This window comes from Rana temporaria, chromosome 4 (genome assembly GCF_905171775.1).
Source record: "Rana temporaria chromosome 4, aRanTem1.1, whole genome shotgun sequence".
NCBI classification, from domain to species: domain Eukaryota; kingdom Metazoa; phylum Chordata; class Amphibia; order Anura; family Ranidae; genus Rana; species Rana temporaria.
In genome coordinates this window covers 228,731,777-228,746,986 of record NC_053492.1, presented here as the reverse complement: position 1 = coordinate 228,746,986, position 15,210 = coordinate 228,731,777, and the positions used below count along the sequence as shown (strand labels likewise).

The 15,210-nt window shown below is 43.4% G+C and overlaps 1 protein-coding gene across 1 annotated transcript in view; it reads left to right on the top strand.

Moving 5' to 3' along the window:
• The window catches only part of LOC120937034 (cyclic GMP-AMP synthase-like), a 62,386-nt gene extending 52,878 nt beyond the window's left edge, over positions 1-9,508 (top strand). Inside the window, exon 5 of the mRNA XM_040349955.1 lies at positions 7,114-9,508. Within this exon, the coding sequence (XP_040205889.1) occupies positions 7,114-7,453 (340 nt within the window). The 3' untranslated portion in view covers positions 7,454-9,508. The remainder of the gene's footprint in view (positions 1-7,113) is intronic.
• The last annotated feature ends 5,702 nt before the right edge of the window (positions 9,509-15,210 follow it).

Here is a 15,210-nt window from a genome sequence, read left to right as displayed (position 1 = left end):
TGGGAAGGAGGGGTTAAAGCGGGGGTTCACCCTTAGAGGGCACTTTTCCCCCTTAGCTTCATGCTCGTTTTTACTAGGGGAATCGGCTATTTATTTTAAAATATGTGCAGTACTTACCCGTTTACGAGATGCATCCTCTCCGTCGCTTCCGGGTATGGGCTTCGGGAATGGGCGTTCCTTCTTGATTGACAGGCTTCCGAGAGGCTTCCGACGGTCGCATCCATCGCGTCACGATTTTCCGAAAGAAGCCGAACGTCGGTGCGCAGGCGCAGTATAGAGCCGCACCGACGTTCGGCTTCTTTCGGCTACGAGTGACGCGATGGATGCGACCGTCGGAAGCCTCTCGGAAGGCTGTCAATCAAGAAGGAACGCCCGCTCCCGAAGACCCATACCCGGAAGCGACGGAAGAAGATGCAGCTCGAAAACGGGTAAGTACTGCTCATATTTTAATACAAATAGCCGATTCCCCTAGACCGAACGAGCAGGAAGCTAAGGGGAGAAAACATTTTTTTTTACAAATGGGTGAACTCCCGCTTTAACTTTCACTGCTACTGACAAGTGGGGGGGGGGACCACATTGATGGTCATGGCAGTGAGAATAAATGCCCCTCCCCTACCCCATTGGTGATCACTTACCAGATCATAGGGCTCCCACACTGCGCACTCTCTCTCTCTCTCTCTCTACCAGGCCTATTATTTTAATTGTACTGTGGGTGGAGATAACCACCCGCTGTATAGTCTTCCTTTTAGTGTTGAGTGCTGGAACACAGAGCATTCCAGCTCCTGGCACCCTACTGCCAAACTGGTGCTCAACAGCTTGCAGGCCACACGAGAGCAGGCATCTATGTACTTCACCAAGTCTCTAGAATATGTGCAGGGCATATTCTTGTAAGAGGCACCTTACATGCATGCCTGTTGACATGCTTTAATAAATTAATCTAGGAAGTCATTGAGGGAAAGGTGTACACATTTTACAAGAAAAATCCCATCTACTATCTCTATACTCAGTGAAATGGGTCTTTTCGTTCTGCTCAGGCATCAACTTCAAAACAAAACCTTAGCACTGAGCCTGCCCAAAGGTCCCCCTCAAAATGAGGGGGTGCCCACACTTCTCAGAGTGGGGGGGGACATCTATTGGCATTTGTCCCATTCCTTTGGGCCCAATCTGCCAGTTCAGGGAGTACAAAAGAGAATTTCTATCACTTCCCCCTCCTCTCTTCCTGCTCTCAAATCTGCAGATTTACTGGGCACCTTGTGCCAACTTCAGTCACAAGGAGTGGTTGTACCAGTTTCTCAGGGGAAAGGTGCCAATGTTTTTATTTTTATTTATTTTTTGTAAACCGAGTCACAGTTCCCAAAAAACAAACAATGGATGTATGCTCCATATTGGACCTACAATCTCTACACATTTTTGTTTTTGTACTAAAATTCCATATGGAATCAGCAAGATCTGTCATTGCTTTTCTTAGACAAGGGGGATTTCTAATATCAATCGACAAAAAAACAAATGCTTACAGTATCTATACATCCCAATCTTTCGCCTCAGATCAAGGCTTTCCACTTTTCGCTATAGGAGACCAACACTTCCAATTTGTAACACCACTATTTAGGCTCTCCTCTGCACCTCAAGTATTCACAAGTTGCTTGCCCCACTTCTTGCTCTGCTGTGGACCAAGGGCATTAAAGTCACAGGATACTTGGACAATCTTCTGCTGAAGGACGCCTCAGCCACATTATCTGCTAACTTTGAAAGGATTCCTTCAAATCTTCTTTAATCATCTTTCCAAAGTCCGCCCTCCAGGCCTCACATGATCTGGAGTACCTGGGTCAAATCTTGCACAGTCCAAAGCAGTGGCGGCTGGTGAAGTTTTAGGATGAGGGGTGCCAGACCCTGCCCTTCCTTTTTGACCCCTCCCACTTCCCATAAGCCCCACCCCTTATAGAAAACTCACTCCGTCACCTGTATTCCACTTGCTTCCACCCATAGTGTCAGGAGTATTCAGCCCCAGCATCGCAGCACAGAGTATACAGCCCCACCATCACAGCACAGAGTATACAGCCCCAGCATCGCAGCACAGAGTATACAGCCCCAGCGTCGCAGCACAGAGTATACAGCCCCAGCGTCGCAGCACAGAGTACACAGCCCCAGCGTCACAGCACAGAGTACACATCCCCAGCGTCACAGCACAGAGTACACAGCCCCAGCGTCACAGCACAGAGTACACAGCCCCAGCGTCACAGCACAGAGTACACAGCCCCAGCGTCACAGCACAGAGTACACAGCCCCAGCGTCACAGCACAGAGTACACAGCCCCAGCGTCACAGCACAGAGTACACAGCCCCAGCGTCACAGCACAGAGTACACAGCCCCAGCGTCACAGCACAGAGTACACAGCCCCAGCGTCACAGCACAGAGTACACAGCCCCAGCGTCACAGCACAGAGTACACAGCCCCAGCGTCACAGCACAGAGTACACAGCCCCAGCGTCACAGCACAGAGTATACAGCCCCAGCATCACAGCACAGTACATATTACCCTCCTCCCTGTACATATTACCCCCCCCTGCAAATGTTACCCCCCCTCCCTGTACAAATTACACCCACCTGTACATATTACCCTCATCCCTGTACATATTACACCCACCTGTACATATTACTCTCCTCCCTGTACATAATACCCCCCCTGTACATATTACCCCCTCCTGCACATATTAACCCCTCCTGTGCATATTAACCCCTCCTGTACATATTAACCCCCCTCCCTGTACATATTACATCCTCCTGTACATACCCCCCCTCTTCCCTGTACATATTAACCCCTCCTATACATATTTTCCCCCTCCTTGTACATAGTACACCCACCTATACATATTACCCTCTCCTGTACATATTACACCCACCTATACATATTTCCCCATCCCCCCTGTACATATTACCCCCTCCTGTACATATTTTCCCATCCCCCGCTGTACATATTACCCTGTCCCCCCCTGTACATATTACCCCCCCCTCCATGTACATATTACACCCTCCTGTGCATATTAACCCCCCCTGTACATATTAACCCCCCTGTACATATTAACCCCCCCTCTATGTACATATTACACCCTCCTGTGCATATTAACCCCCCCTGTACATATTACCCCGACCCCCCCTGTACATATTACCCCCCCTCCGTGTACATATTACACCCTCCTGTGCATAATAACCCCTCCCTGTACATATTACCCCCCCTCTCTGTATGTAGTACACCGTCCCTGTACACAATACCGCCTCTTGCCCACATTTACCCCCTTCCTTTTACAAATTCCTTCATGTATTGCATCCTCTGTGTACATATTGCCCCCCCCCTCCACGTTGCCTTCTTGTTCCGGCACTTGTCCACCATCTCCAAAAATATGCCTGGTAGGGGTTAAAGCCGATGCTGTGGCTGACTCACATAGATGAGAGCCCACGGCTTCCTGCAGCAATGGAATCGGCACATTGAGGTGGAGGGGGGAACTTGAAGCAGTGCACACTGCTGCTCCGGAGGTGAGTGCTGTGGCGGCAGGACTCGAAGTGAACTGCGGGGGGGGATCGCTGCTGGATTCCAACACAAACACAGGTATGCTGTGTATATATGCTGGTGGTGGCGGAGCCGGCTGGCTGGCAGTACTAGCGGCAGTGGGGGTGCTGCAGTGCTGGTGTTGGTGCGGGGGATGGAGCCGGGAACACTTACCTTCAATGGTTGGCGCCGCTCCTCTATGACGCCCCCACACGCGCTACAGAGAGATGTGATGAGACCGGAAGTCATGTACTGCCACTGACCTCTGCTCCGGTCCCGCCGCGCCAATCCCATGACAGCTAGTGGGCATGCTAGCAAATCAAAGGAAGTGGGAGTGTGTGCGGGTGCACAGCTTGCGCCCTGCACATGCCCTAAACACAGGCAAATCAGCTTCCCATACAAAGAAACTCCCACTGGAAGCGCTACACCATAAAAACGGTAATCCACAGTGTTCTGTGTGATTAAAAAGTTTCACAAAAAAACACACCCGTGCGGCTGTCAACCACTAAGGAGACATGGGCAAAAAGCAAAAGAACAAAAAAATACAGCGCACAAGGGTTTAGTGAATGTCACTTTATAGTCTAAAATATAATGTAGAAAAACATATATGCATACATAATTGAAATAGCCGCAAATAGCACACAGCAAAATAGAACATTTAAAATCTAATAAAAATAGTCCACAATACATAAGCAGAAGTTCATGTGGAGATGGTAGAGTGAAAACACATACGCTTCGGGGGAGATGTTAAAAATGTGATCCAAATGGTGTGCATACGCTAGTATGCAGAGGTGATACGATACCTCAACAACAGCAGCCACTTGTACGTCTCTATGCGGGGGGGATGGAATCCGTCAGTGGAAAGATGACAACCACGCTGGGAGCAGATGTTGGCGCTGTTTCCATGCAGGGAGGATACTGCCGTTTTGACCACACTGGCTCAGGGGCTGATGGAAAAGGAATGCTTCCTCGCGACAAGGATCTCAAGCGGCGGGGGAAGTCCTGGAAGGGAACCACCAAGCCGGTTCAGTGACGCGGCCGCTTTATCAAAGTCCTTTGATAAAGCGTCCTGGCACGCGAAACATGTCAGTCACGGCTCACCACAATTATCTTTGATGCCCCCATATGTTTGCAGTAGTACACTGTAGCTGATGCGTTGTGCTGACACCCGGGTAATCCTTTTAGTGACGCTAGCGCCAGTACTCCTACTGCTCGTTTTTTGCTCACACCGATTGGCTCCTGGAGTCACCTGATGCTTGATGGACGGTGTCCGGACACCTCCTTCTCTCTCTCTGTGTGACTCAACAAGTGTGCTGTGTGCTATTTGCGGCTATTTCAATTATTCATGCATATATGTTTTTCTACATTATATTTTAGACTATAAAGTGACATTCACTAAACCCTTGTGCGCTGTATTTTTTTGTTCTTAAATCAGCTTCCCAGCCTGCAATCAGCTCATGCAGGCTGGGAAGCTTCCCATAGACCGCCGCATGTCCGGCGCCTGGTCACTCTTAAAGTGACATTTTTTTTCTTTTCACAGCTTGGGGGGGCGGTGCCCGAGTGCCCCCTATGGGCAGGCCGCCACTGGTCCAAAGCCATTTTCCTTCCTCCAGAAATTTTTTTTCTTTAAGGGCCCACATGTGCACCCTTTAGATCCATAAGGCACCCCCTCAGTTTGCTTCTGTATGAGGGTTCTAGGGTCAACAGTAGCCTCCTTTGAGGCTGTTTCCTTTGCCCAGTTTCACTCCAGGTCACTTTAGCTCATTATCCGCACGTGATGGAACAAACTGACCCACTCTCTGGATCGCCCTATGCATCTATTCAGCCAGAGAAAACTTCCTGGCATGGTGATCTCTACCTCTGACCTGAAGTCTGGAAAGTAATTAACCTGGATGGTGGTGACAATGTATTCCAGCTTCACAGGCTAGGGAAGGGGGATGGAGTCTACAACTTACTGAGGTCCTCAGAGGTGCCAAGACTTCCCATCAACGTTCCGGAACAGAGAGCCATCAAATTAACTTTACAACATTGGACCCCCCCCCTTCTGCAAGGTCACCACCTAGTCAGGGTGCAGTCGGACAATTCCACAGCAGTAGCCTATGTAAACCATCACAGGGGGCACCAGAAGTCGAGCTTCCCCAAGAGACACACACTTGATAATCGATTAAGCGTAAATTCATCCAGCTCTCTGTATCGTTCAGTTCCCTGGTGTGGACAAAATAAACCTTACGGAAGTTATACCCCCCCCCCTTTTTCTGTGTTGCCTTTAGTTCTACTTTAAAACTGAGAAAGCTACTTTGAATGAGTGGTGGAATGTCTAGTATTACAGAACAAGTCTAGTTGAATGTAACTAACCACTACCAAGTTTACCGTGACCTGGATAAATGAGAAGCATCAAAGACATTACAGCTGAAGACCTACTTTAAAATACTATGGGGGTTAATTACGAAAGGCAAATCCACTTTGCACTACAAGTGCATTTGGAGGTGCAGTCGCTGTAGATCTGAGGTGCACATACAAGGAAAATAAAAAACAGCATTTTAGCTTGCACATGATTGGCTGATAAAATCAGCAGAGCTTTCCCTAATTTCAGATCTTCCCCTCAGATCTACAGCGACTGCACTTCCAAGTGTACTTGCAGTGCAGAGTGGATTTGGCTTTAGTAAATCAACCCCTATAGCTCTTATCAAAAATGGCTTAAGTTCCACCACTAAAATTTGGCACAGTATGACATTACCCATTGCTCTTATTTTAATTACGCAGTTCCACAGCTCGGGAGAGTCAGTAATCTTTATCTCAGTTTGGGTGGTATGTACACAAGAAGAATTCAAAGCATTTCATGTTCATAACTTTGACAGCACATTTACTTTGTTCCTCAGCAATTCTTTAAAACACTGCAATTTTAGGTACAGTATAAGGTGTACCGGTATTTTCTTTGCTCCATATTCAATAGGTTTCACCACATTAGGAAGGAATGCCACCCAACCAAGCTCCACATGCCTCTGATATTACAGTACACCAGGACTATTTAGTGACCTGAACTTCTTTCTTCCCTTAGGAGTTCATAATAATTTAGTATTGGCATCCCAACACCCCTGTGAGTTCTCTTTACAAACAGAGAGAGTAACCAGGAAGAACCAATAGCTCAAATAGCTGGATTGAGTTTGTGAAGATCTCCATGCCAGACTGAAAAGGGTTCTGTTTTAAAGGGACAGTCCACCCAAAGCTCTTATTTCAGTTCCTGTTAGATGCTATAGAATTAACCCATCCGGCACTCTTTTAGGGACCCGGTTAATGTCTGCATTTCTGGGTTTGTACACCTGCTGATTTCATTACAATGGTGTCCTATTCTCCCTATTTGATTGTTTATAAAGCTTATATAATGGAGAATGCAACAGGTGGTGCTGTGACACACAAAGTGGGACGGAACACCTAAAACTTCTAAGTAGACACAGAGTTTGAAGTTACCACAAGGAGGGGAGTATCCAAGACATATAAAATACCAGAAACTTCCCTTATAACAATAATCAACTCATTTTCCCTAATGCTTTATTCATTATACTCTGACAGGAAAAAATGCCTTAAACTGCTGAAGCATTTACTGGAACTTCTTAAAAATGATGGAAGACATGGAAAAAAGCTGGACAAGTTCTGTTCGTATTATGCAAAGACTGCCTTGCTTCACCTATGTGCAAAACATCCTGGAGATGAAGAATGGAAACTAGAAGACCTAGATATGTGCTTTAACAGATATATACAGTTTTTTCTGTCTTGTCTTGCAGATTCGTGTCTACCAAATTTTTTTATACCATCCCATAATCTCTTTAACCAGGACAGTGTTGATTGCAATTTGCTTTATGATCTAATAGTTAATGAAACAAAACACGGCTATCCATTGTTTAACTTGTAGAACCGGACCTTGGCTCTAAACAGTGACCAAGCTTTAGATCTTGAGGGTCCCACTGCCAATCCATTGTGTCCCAACTGCATGAAACAATTAAGGACGATACTTCTACCTCAAAGTGAAAAGCTGAAGGTTTTTGCAAGGTCAATTTTGGCCAAATAAGTCAAAACTTTCAAAACATTTAACTTCACAGTTGAAATATATATTTTTTTACTGTTTTACCTGCCAAAAATTTTGAGATTCTGAATTACATATATTTTAAACACTGCATAATCAGACAACCTCTTTACTTCCTGCATCACCTGTATTTCTTGGGCAGGGAGCTGGCCTAGGATGCAGAAGAGCTGGCCCTTACAGTATAAGTTTACCTTTGGAAAATGTTATCCATTTTTAGCGTGAAACATGCAATATGTTCTAGCATCTGCACCCCTCCCTGTGACAGCAGGCGGGGATCTTCTTCCTCCACCAATTGACACACTTTAAAAACAGGGCGGCCTCATTCTTTTACAGTTTCCTGTGAATGAAGAGCCTGAGATTGCACACGTGATCTACTGATCGTGGATGCAATGCTCTGCAGGCTCCGAAAATATAAATGAATGCACATTTTTTTTACTAGCAAAAAAATGTGCATTCATGTTATTGTTTTTTCAAAAGGTGAACTTAGCCTTTAAAACAATAAAACCTGGATGTTGCAGAGTGATCTTACTCACATTTAGAGGTTACATAGTTAGTCAGGTTTAAAAAGTGCCACATATGCAATTAGTTCAACCAATAGAAAAAAAAAAAAATTAACAAACTTACTAAAAACCTCCATATACAAAAACAACTATACCCAGAGTTGATCCAAAGGAAGGCAAAAACACTCAAATCTTGATCCAGTTTGCTTCAACAGGGAAAAAATATCCTTTGTTTTTCCATAAAGCGAGTAGATATTTCCTGGATTAAAATTCTCTGGTGTTATTACCTGTAAATGTTGTTTCCACATTTTTCCGTCTCTTCGTGCTGGTTCACATCAATGCACTTTGCGAGTTTGCATGTGATTTGCACCGCACTGCAGTGCAAATCACATGCAATGTTCGTGCAATGCAATTTCAGCTATACACATTGTATGGCTGAATTTGCATCGCATTCGGTACAAACTTGCACAGGACCCTTTTTTTGGTTCGCACCAGAAACGGATGCATAGGTGTTCACACCCATGCAATCCAATTCATGTCCGAACTGTCAGTTTACAGTGCGATATGCGAATGGGGGCGTTATTAACAATGTATTGTTAATGACACCCCTATTAACAATACACAATTCTGTTTGAAGTATTTTTGCTCAACGTTAGAGTAGCTGGTTTGGTCTCCCAGCGGATCGCTAAGAGGCTAAACCAGCTCCCGGTCCAGGCATCTGTGTGGATCCCGACCATCGTCAATGGGGGGGATCCTTTTACTCAGAAGGTTTTTGCCTTAATGGATAGCATCCATTAAGGTAATATAACATTTAGGCTTTAGAACCACTATAAGGAATGGCCACCTCTATATGTACCAGCTCAAGGATGTGATTATTGGGTGGGGCATTTTTTATTACAATTGAATAAACTAGACCTATGTCCTTTTTTTAACTTTGTGATCTGCACTTGGAGTACACAGAACCAAACATTTATTTAGGTAAACAAAATCGACCATTCAATGTGCTGTCTGCATCTAGGGACAGAAGCTAATTTGTATTTTTATATTGTCATCTCTGAACTGGAAAAGGTACTTACAACTACAAGATTTTAATCAGAGTTCTTCTATACCATTTCAACCAACCTTCTATTAGGGTCCAATCTTTTTGTGAAAGAAAAAAAAAATAGAATCAGGTTTACTATTTACATTGCTGGGTATTTGATAATAATTTGTTATTTTTATTGTAAAAAGTAGCTGCTATCTAGGCTTGGGGCACTATAATGCTGTTTATATCGGAATAAACCAATGCATCATAAACATCAATCTTCTTATCTAGACACTGATTTTCACAATGTATGTACAAATCAAGCTATATGAAATGCAATAAATCATTCAACAATTACAATCTTTGTGGTTCCATCATTTTCTGAAAGATGTGATTTAGCCCTGGTTCACACTGGGCTGCGGGAGTGAAGCCGTGCGAGTTCAGCTGAACTCGCACGGGCTCACTCCCGCTGGCAGTCCCGATTTCGGCCGCGATTTAAGAGACATTTGAAATCGGTGCAGCGCCGCAGATGCGGCGGAGCACCGATTAGGACAGTGTCATTGCCGACAATTGCCAGCAAATGCCGCCGATTTGAGATGCGATTTCACATGTGAAATCGCATCTCAAATCGAAGGAAATCGTACCCAGTCTGAACCTGGGCTTAGGCTGGGATTCTTCTGGTCCGAATTCAGCCAAAAATTCAGACTGAAATCTGACCTGAACCGGTTTCAGGGACGCACCAAAACTTTTCAATAAAAAGATTGATGATCGGTAAACACTTGTTCTTGAAAGAACATACAGCTTGTACATACCACAGCTATGGGACCAGCTCATAACATGGAATGATTGGTGTGTAATCAACCAGCATTCTACTTTAATATAAAGCATATGTAACTATTAGGCCCCTTTCACACTTGTATGACTTGAAAGTCGTGCGACTTTCCACAACTTTTACGCGTCTTGAAGAAATGCCTGTGTAACCATGAGGTCTGTGGACCTCAAGTCACATCAAAGTCAGACCAAAGTAGTGCAGGGACTACTTTGAAGTCACACAGATAAAACAGTTTCATGCTTTTAAAAAAAAAACAGTAAAGTTAGTCCAATTTTTTTGCACAATGTGAATGATGAAGTTACGCAGAGTAAATAGATACCCAACATGTCACACTTCAAAATTGTACACACTCATGGAATGGCGCCAAAATTTGGTACTATGGAGAAGGAAAGGAACTGCTCATGATCCAAAGTATACCACCTCATCAGTGAAGCATGGTGGTGGTAGTATCATGGCGTGGGCATGTATGGCTGCCAAAGGAACTGGTTATCTTGTATTTATTGATGATGTGACAGCTGACAAAAGCAGCAGGATGAATTCTGAAGTGTTTCGGGCAATATTATCTGCTCATATTCAGCCAAATGCTTCAGAATTTATTGGACGGCGCTTCACAGTGCAGATGGACAATGACCCGAAGCCTGCGAAAGCAACCAAAGAGTTTTTTAAGGGAAAGAAGTGGAATGTTATGCAATGGCCAAGTCAATCACCTGACCTGAATCCGATTGAAAATGCATTTCACTTGCTGAAGACAAAACTGAAGGGAAAATGCCCCAAGAACAAGCAGGGACTGAAGACAGTTGCAGTAGAGGCCTGGCAGAGCATCACCAGGGATGAAACCCCGTGTCCGGTGATGTCTATGCGTTCCAGACTTCAGGCTGTAATTGACTGCAAAGGATTTGCAACCAAGTATTAAAAAGTCAAAGTTTGATTTATGATTGTTAATCTGTCCCAGCCGGATGCCTACAGTAGTATTGCCAGTGCTGTGGACAGGCAGGGGGGAAAGAATGGAGGGCTTGGGTGTTCACGTGGCTGGATTGTGGGACAGGTGAGTGTCTTTCTGCGCACACTTGTGGAATGGCGACAAACTACGGTACCTAAAAATCTCCATAGGCGACGCTTTAAAAAAAAATAACGGTTACCAGGTTAGAGTTACAGAGGAGGTCTAGTGCTAGAATTATTTCTCTCGCTCTGACGATCGCGGCGATATGTTACGTGTTATTTGAACACTGTTTACATACGAGGGCGCGGTATGAGTATGTGTTTTCTTTGCTGCACGAGCTTGCGGTAACAGGGGCGCTTTAAATTTTTTTTTTTTTTTACCCATTTATAAAAAAAAAAAAAGTTTGATCACTTTTATTGCTGTCACAAGGAATGTAAACATCACTTGTGACAGTAATAGGTGGTGACAGATACTCTTTATGGAGGGATCAGGGGTCTAAAAGACCCCATATCCCTCCTTTGCAATTCAAAATATTCAGATCGCCTGATTCTGAATACTGTCATTTTGTTTTAAAACTGGTGCCATTGGCAGCCGAGTAAAGCGGAAATTATGTCGTGACGTCGCTTCCGTGTTTACATACAGACTGGAATGAAGCCAACGCTTTGCTCCAGTCTGTCTCTAGCCGCTGGAAGTAGCGGCTCGCGGATCGGGTCTCCCAATGGGACGGGAGGCCCGGTCAGAGTGGCGGAAGGAGGTGGGAGATGTCCCCTCCCGCTCCTCCGGGATAACAACCGAGCGGATTTTAGCCACATCGGTTGTTATCACTGGAAACCCGACCGTCTGCTCTAAAAACAGTACCGGGATGATGCCTGCAGCTGCAGGGGATTATCCAGGTAATTGATTTTCCCGGTCGCATGCATCGGATTTGCATTGGGGACACCCGAATTGCGATGCACCGATTAATTTTGGCTCCCCTACTAAACATATGGGTAATTCGCTTTGCTTGTAGATGCCGCTCGCCTGTAGTAAATGTACTGTGGGCGGTTGGCAAGTGATTCATCAGGATATTGTACATTTACCTTTCTGTCATAACCATCCATTGCTTTGATATGGTACAATCTATTTGTGTGAACCTCTCAGCTACAGTTTCCTTCAGTCTCTTTATTTTCTTCTCGAGGGTCCCTGGAAAAGGCAAACTGCTTCTCGCTCCACTATATAGGTCTCTATATATACAATTGTCTTAAACTTTTCCAGTCAAGGTGCACTCTACTAGATCATTTAAGTGCTTCCTGGGTTTTGCGTCATCAAGAAACTATTTCCCAGATTTGCAAGCCCACCATCTAGTCTTCTCTTCAAAAGTTTTACCAGGTGCATTTTCAAACATCTGTTGCTGCAAGGTTTGGCTGTAAGGTCCTATGGCAGCCTTTTTAGCTGCAGACATCCCCTAGTGTTTACTTTTTCATTTGGGCTGTTAGCGTTGTTGTTAGCCGTTGTTGGTTTCAGATTCAACTGAGCCTGTGTCCCTTGATAAACGATTAGGAAAACAGGATTTTTGTAATCACCATAAGATCATTTTCTTGGAGCTTATCAAGGGATACAGGTCTCGTTTTCTAAAAACTGAACCATCATGGCAGAGGATATACTTGGCTGAACGGTGACTTTTTTTGTTTGCCAGTGTCTACATCTTCCTAAAGGTAGCAGTGTTAACCCGAATAATATATATTTAAGATTTAATATCTCAAAGATATGATGTGGATTAAATGAGATGCTTAATGATCCAACCTATAGCGAGATACTGTCGAAGGGCATTAAGTCAGTATCCCGCAGAGCACCCACTCTAGGGAACTCCCTTTTACCCAGCATCTTTCAGAGCACTACGGTAGCTCAGAATTGGTTGAAATTTAAGGGTACATTCAAATGTGGTATTAAGAGCTGCCATTTCATTAAAAAAGGTCAATGGGTTAAATCTTGTTCTAACAATAATAGTTTCGATATCCTACAATTCATTAATTGTAACACTAAATTTGTGGTCTACGTTATTACATGTGAAGAATGCCACATACAGTACGTAGGCAGAACCATCCGCAGACTTAGAGACCGTTTACATGATCACTTGTACGATATTGAAACTAATAAAAACACCAATATTGCCAAACACTATAATTTGGCACATGATAAAAACACCACCAGTCTCTCGATCCAGGGAATAGAGAACATCAAGGTTCCCATCAGAGGAGGCAATAGGTTTAGGATATTATGTAAGCGTGAAGTTTTTTGGATTTTTTTCTTTACATACCAGAATACCGTTAGGACTTAATTTCGAATGGGATGTATCCCATTATTATGATTAATATGGTGATGTGGTTGTACCATTTCATCTTATTTTACTCATATTTCACCACCTCATCTTATTTGACCTTATCCTATTTATTTTATTTATTTAAATTTTGTTTTCTGATTTTTTCCTTACTCTACACAATTACAGGTCAGTCCATATTGCAGTATCACGGTCCAGCTTGATGTTAGGACTGAACCTAGGGTCCGCTTACGGCTGTGAGCGTATGGGTATCCAATTTTCTCTGGCACCTTTTACATGTTTATCATGCCAAAACCGTTTGTATGCTGGTGTGTGTAGCCTTATTTGATTTTCGGACGGGGGCCTACACCCGCCGAGATCGAGATGCATCGTTTGATGATCTTGGCCAGGATCAGATATTCTGGATTTTATTGTGACAATCTGGCCAAGATAGATGCATCTCGTCCATGCAGGTGTGATACACAATATTGCAACGTGTATGGAGGGTCTGCTTACTTCTGGTCATGCACCCTGTCTCCAATATCTAAGTTAGACTTACCCTCTCTCTTTTGGAGCTCTCATGATCATTTGCAAGGAAAGGTTTTCATTTCAAATCCGCTCAGAGGGGTATTATTGGACACAGGGTGCAGATCCTAAACACACCTATCTAGGTGTGCGTATTTTCCGTAGCATTTTAGTGTTAGTTTTAGTATTATATGTGACATGTTTATGCTGTTTTTCAGACACTGCGCATTATGTGCTTTTAACCACCCAATATCTATATGGCGATTTTCATATCTTGCTACACATAGCCATTTAGTGATATCGGTAACAAAGGTTTTTTTTTTAAATGCAGAAAATATTTTCTTGTTTCATAGGTTTTGGGTTTGATGTATGGGCTTTACAGGCTTGCATTGGTTACATCTAGCTACTCGCACATATATATTGAATATAGTGACCTAGGCCGATCCATCCACATGGTTGAGAGTCCTCACTGACACACGAGCAATGCTTCACAGGCTTTGGCTGCATTTAATGGTCCCTTGGCTTTCGATCATACTTTATCCAATTCACTTCCCTGTTCGGATGATATAAATATGCAGATCGTAGTCCAAGCCTGAAGCATGTTTTGTTATAGAGTAATAGAGATATGTATATATATATATATATATATGACACATTTCTCAGTTTAACAGCGGTGTCCCTATGTATTTATATATATATATATATATATATATATGTTTACATGCATATTCATTTATTTATCTAGGAGTGAAAGCATTAACATAATACATTTTATTGGAGTATAGTTGGTAATCTAATAATAATAAATTAATAATCGAATACACATTTTTTGAAAAAGCAGTGTTCTGTCCAGTCAAAAACTCAAAGACATGCGTAGGCATGGAAACAGACAACATATATGTACCTTGCAAAAAAGTCAGTCTCGATCAGCATATAGCTAAAGAAGATTTGTCCAATAAAGAAAAAGGAGTTGGCTCACAAAAAAAGAGAAAGTCTAACAACAGAGTCAGAAAGACCAGCTGAAATTGATATAAAATCATGACTTAGATTATATATTGCCAATTGATGAAGGGAAAAGGCTAAAACAGGCTGTATGTATTGACTTTTTTGCAAGGTACACATATGTTGTCTGTTTCCATGCCTACGCATGTCTAAGTTTTTGACTGGACAGAACAATGCTTTCCAAAAAATGTGCGTTATCTCAATTATAAATATGTTGTTTTTGTTTTTAGATAGTGAGACCCTTTTCCTTGTTCTTGCAATTATCGAATCCCGAATGCGTCCTGAAGAAGCCTAATGGCGAAACGCGCTGATGCACTTGGGCTCACATCATATACTATGCATTTCTATGTGTATGATTTTTAAACAGCTCTTATGTCCTTTTGTATACCATGTACGTGCCAATGCTTTATTAAAGATTGTTTGTCTATATCCCCATTGTTTACTGTGCCGTTAAAGTCCAACTTGGG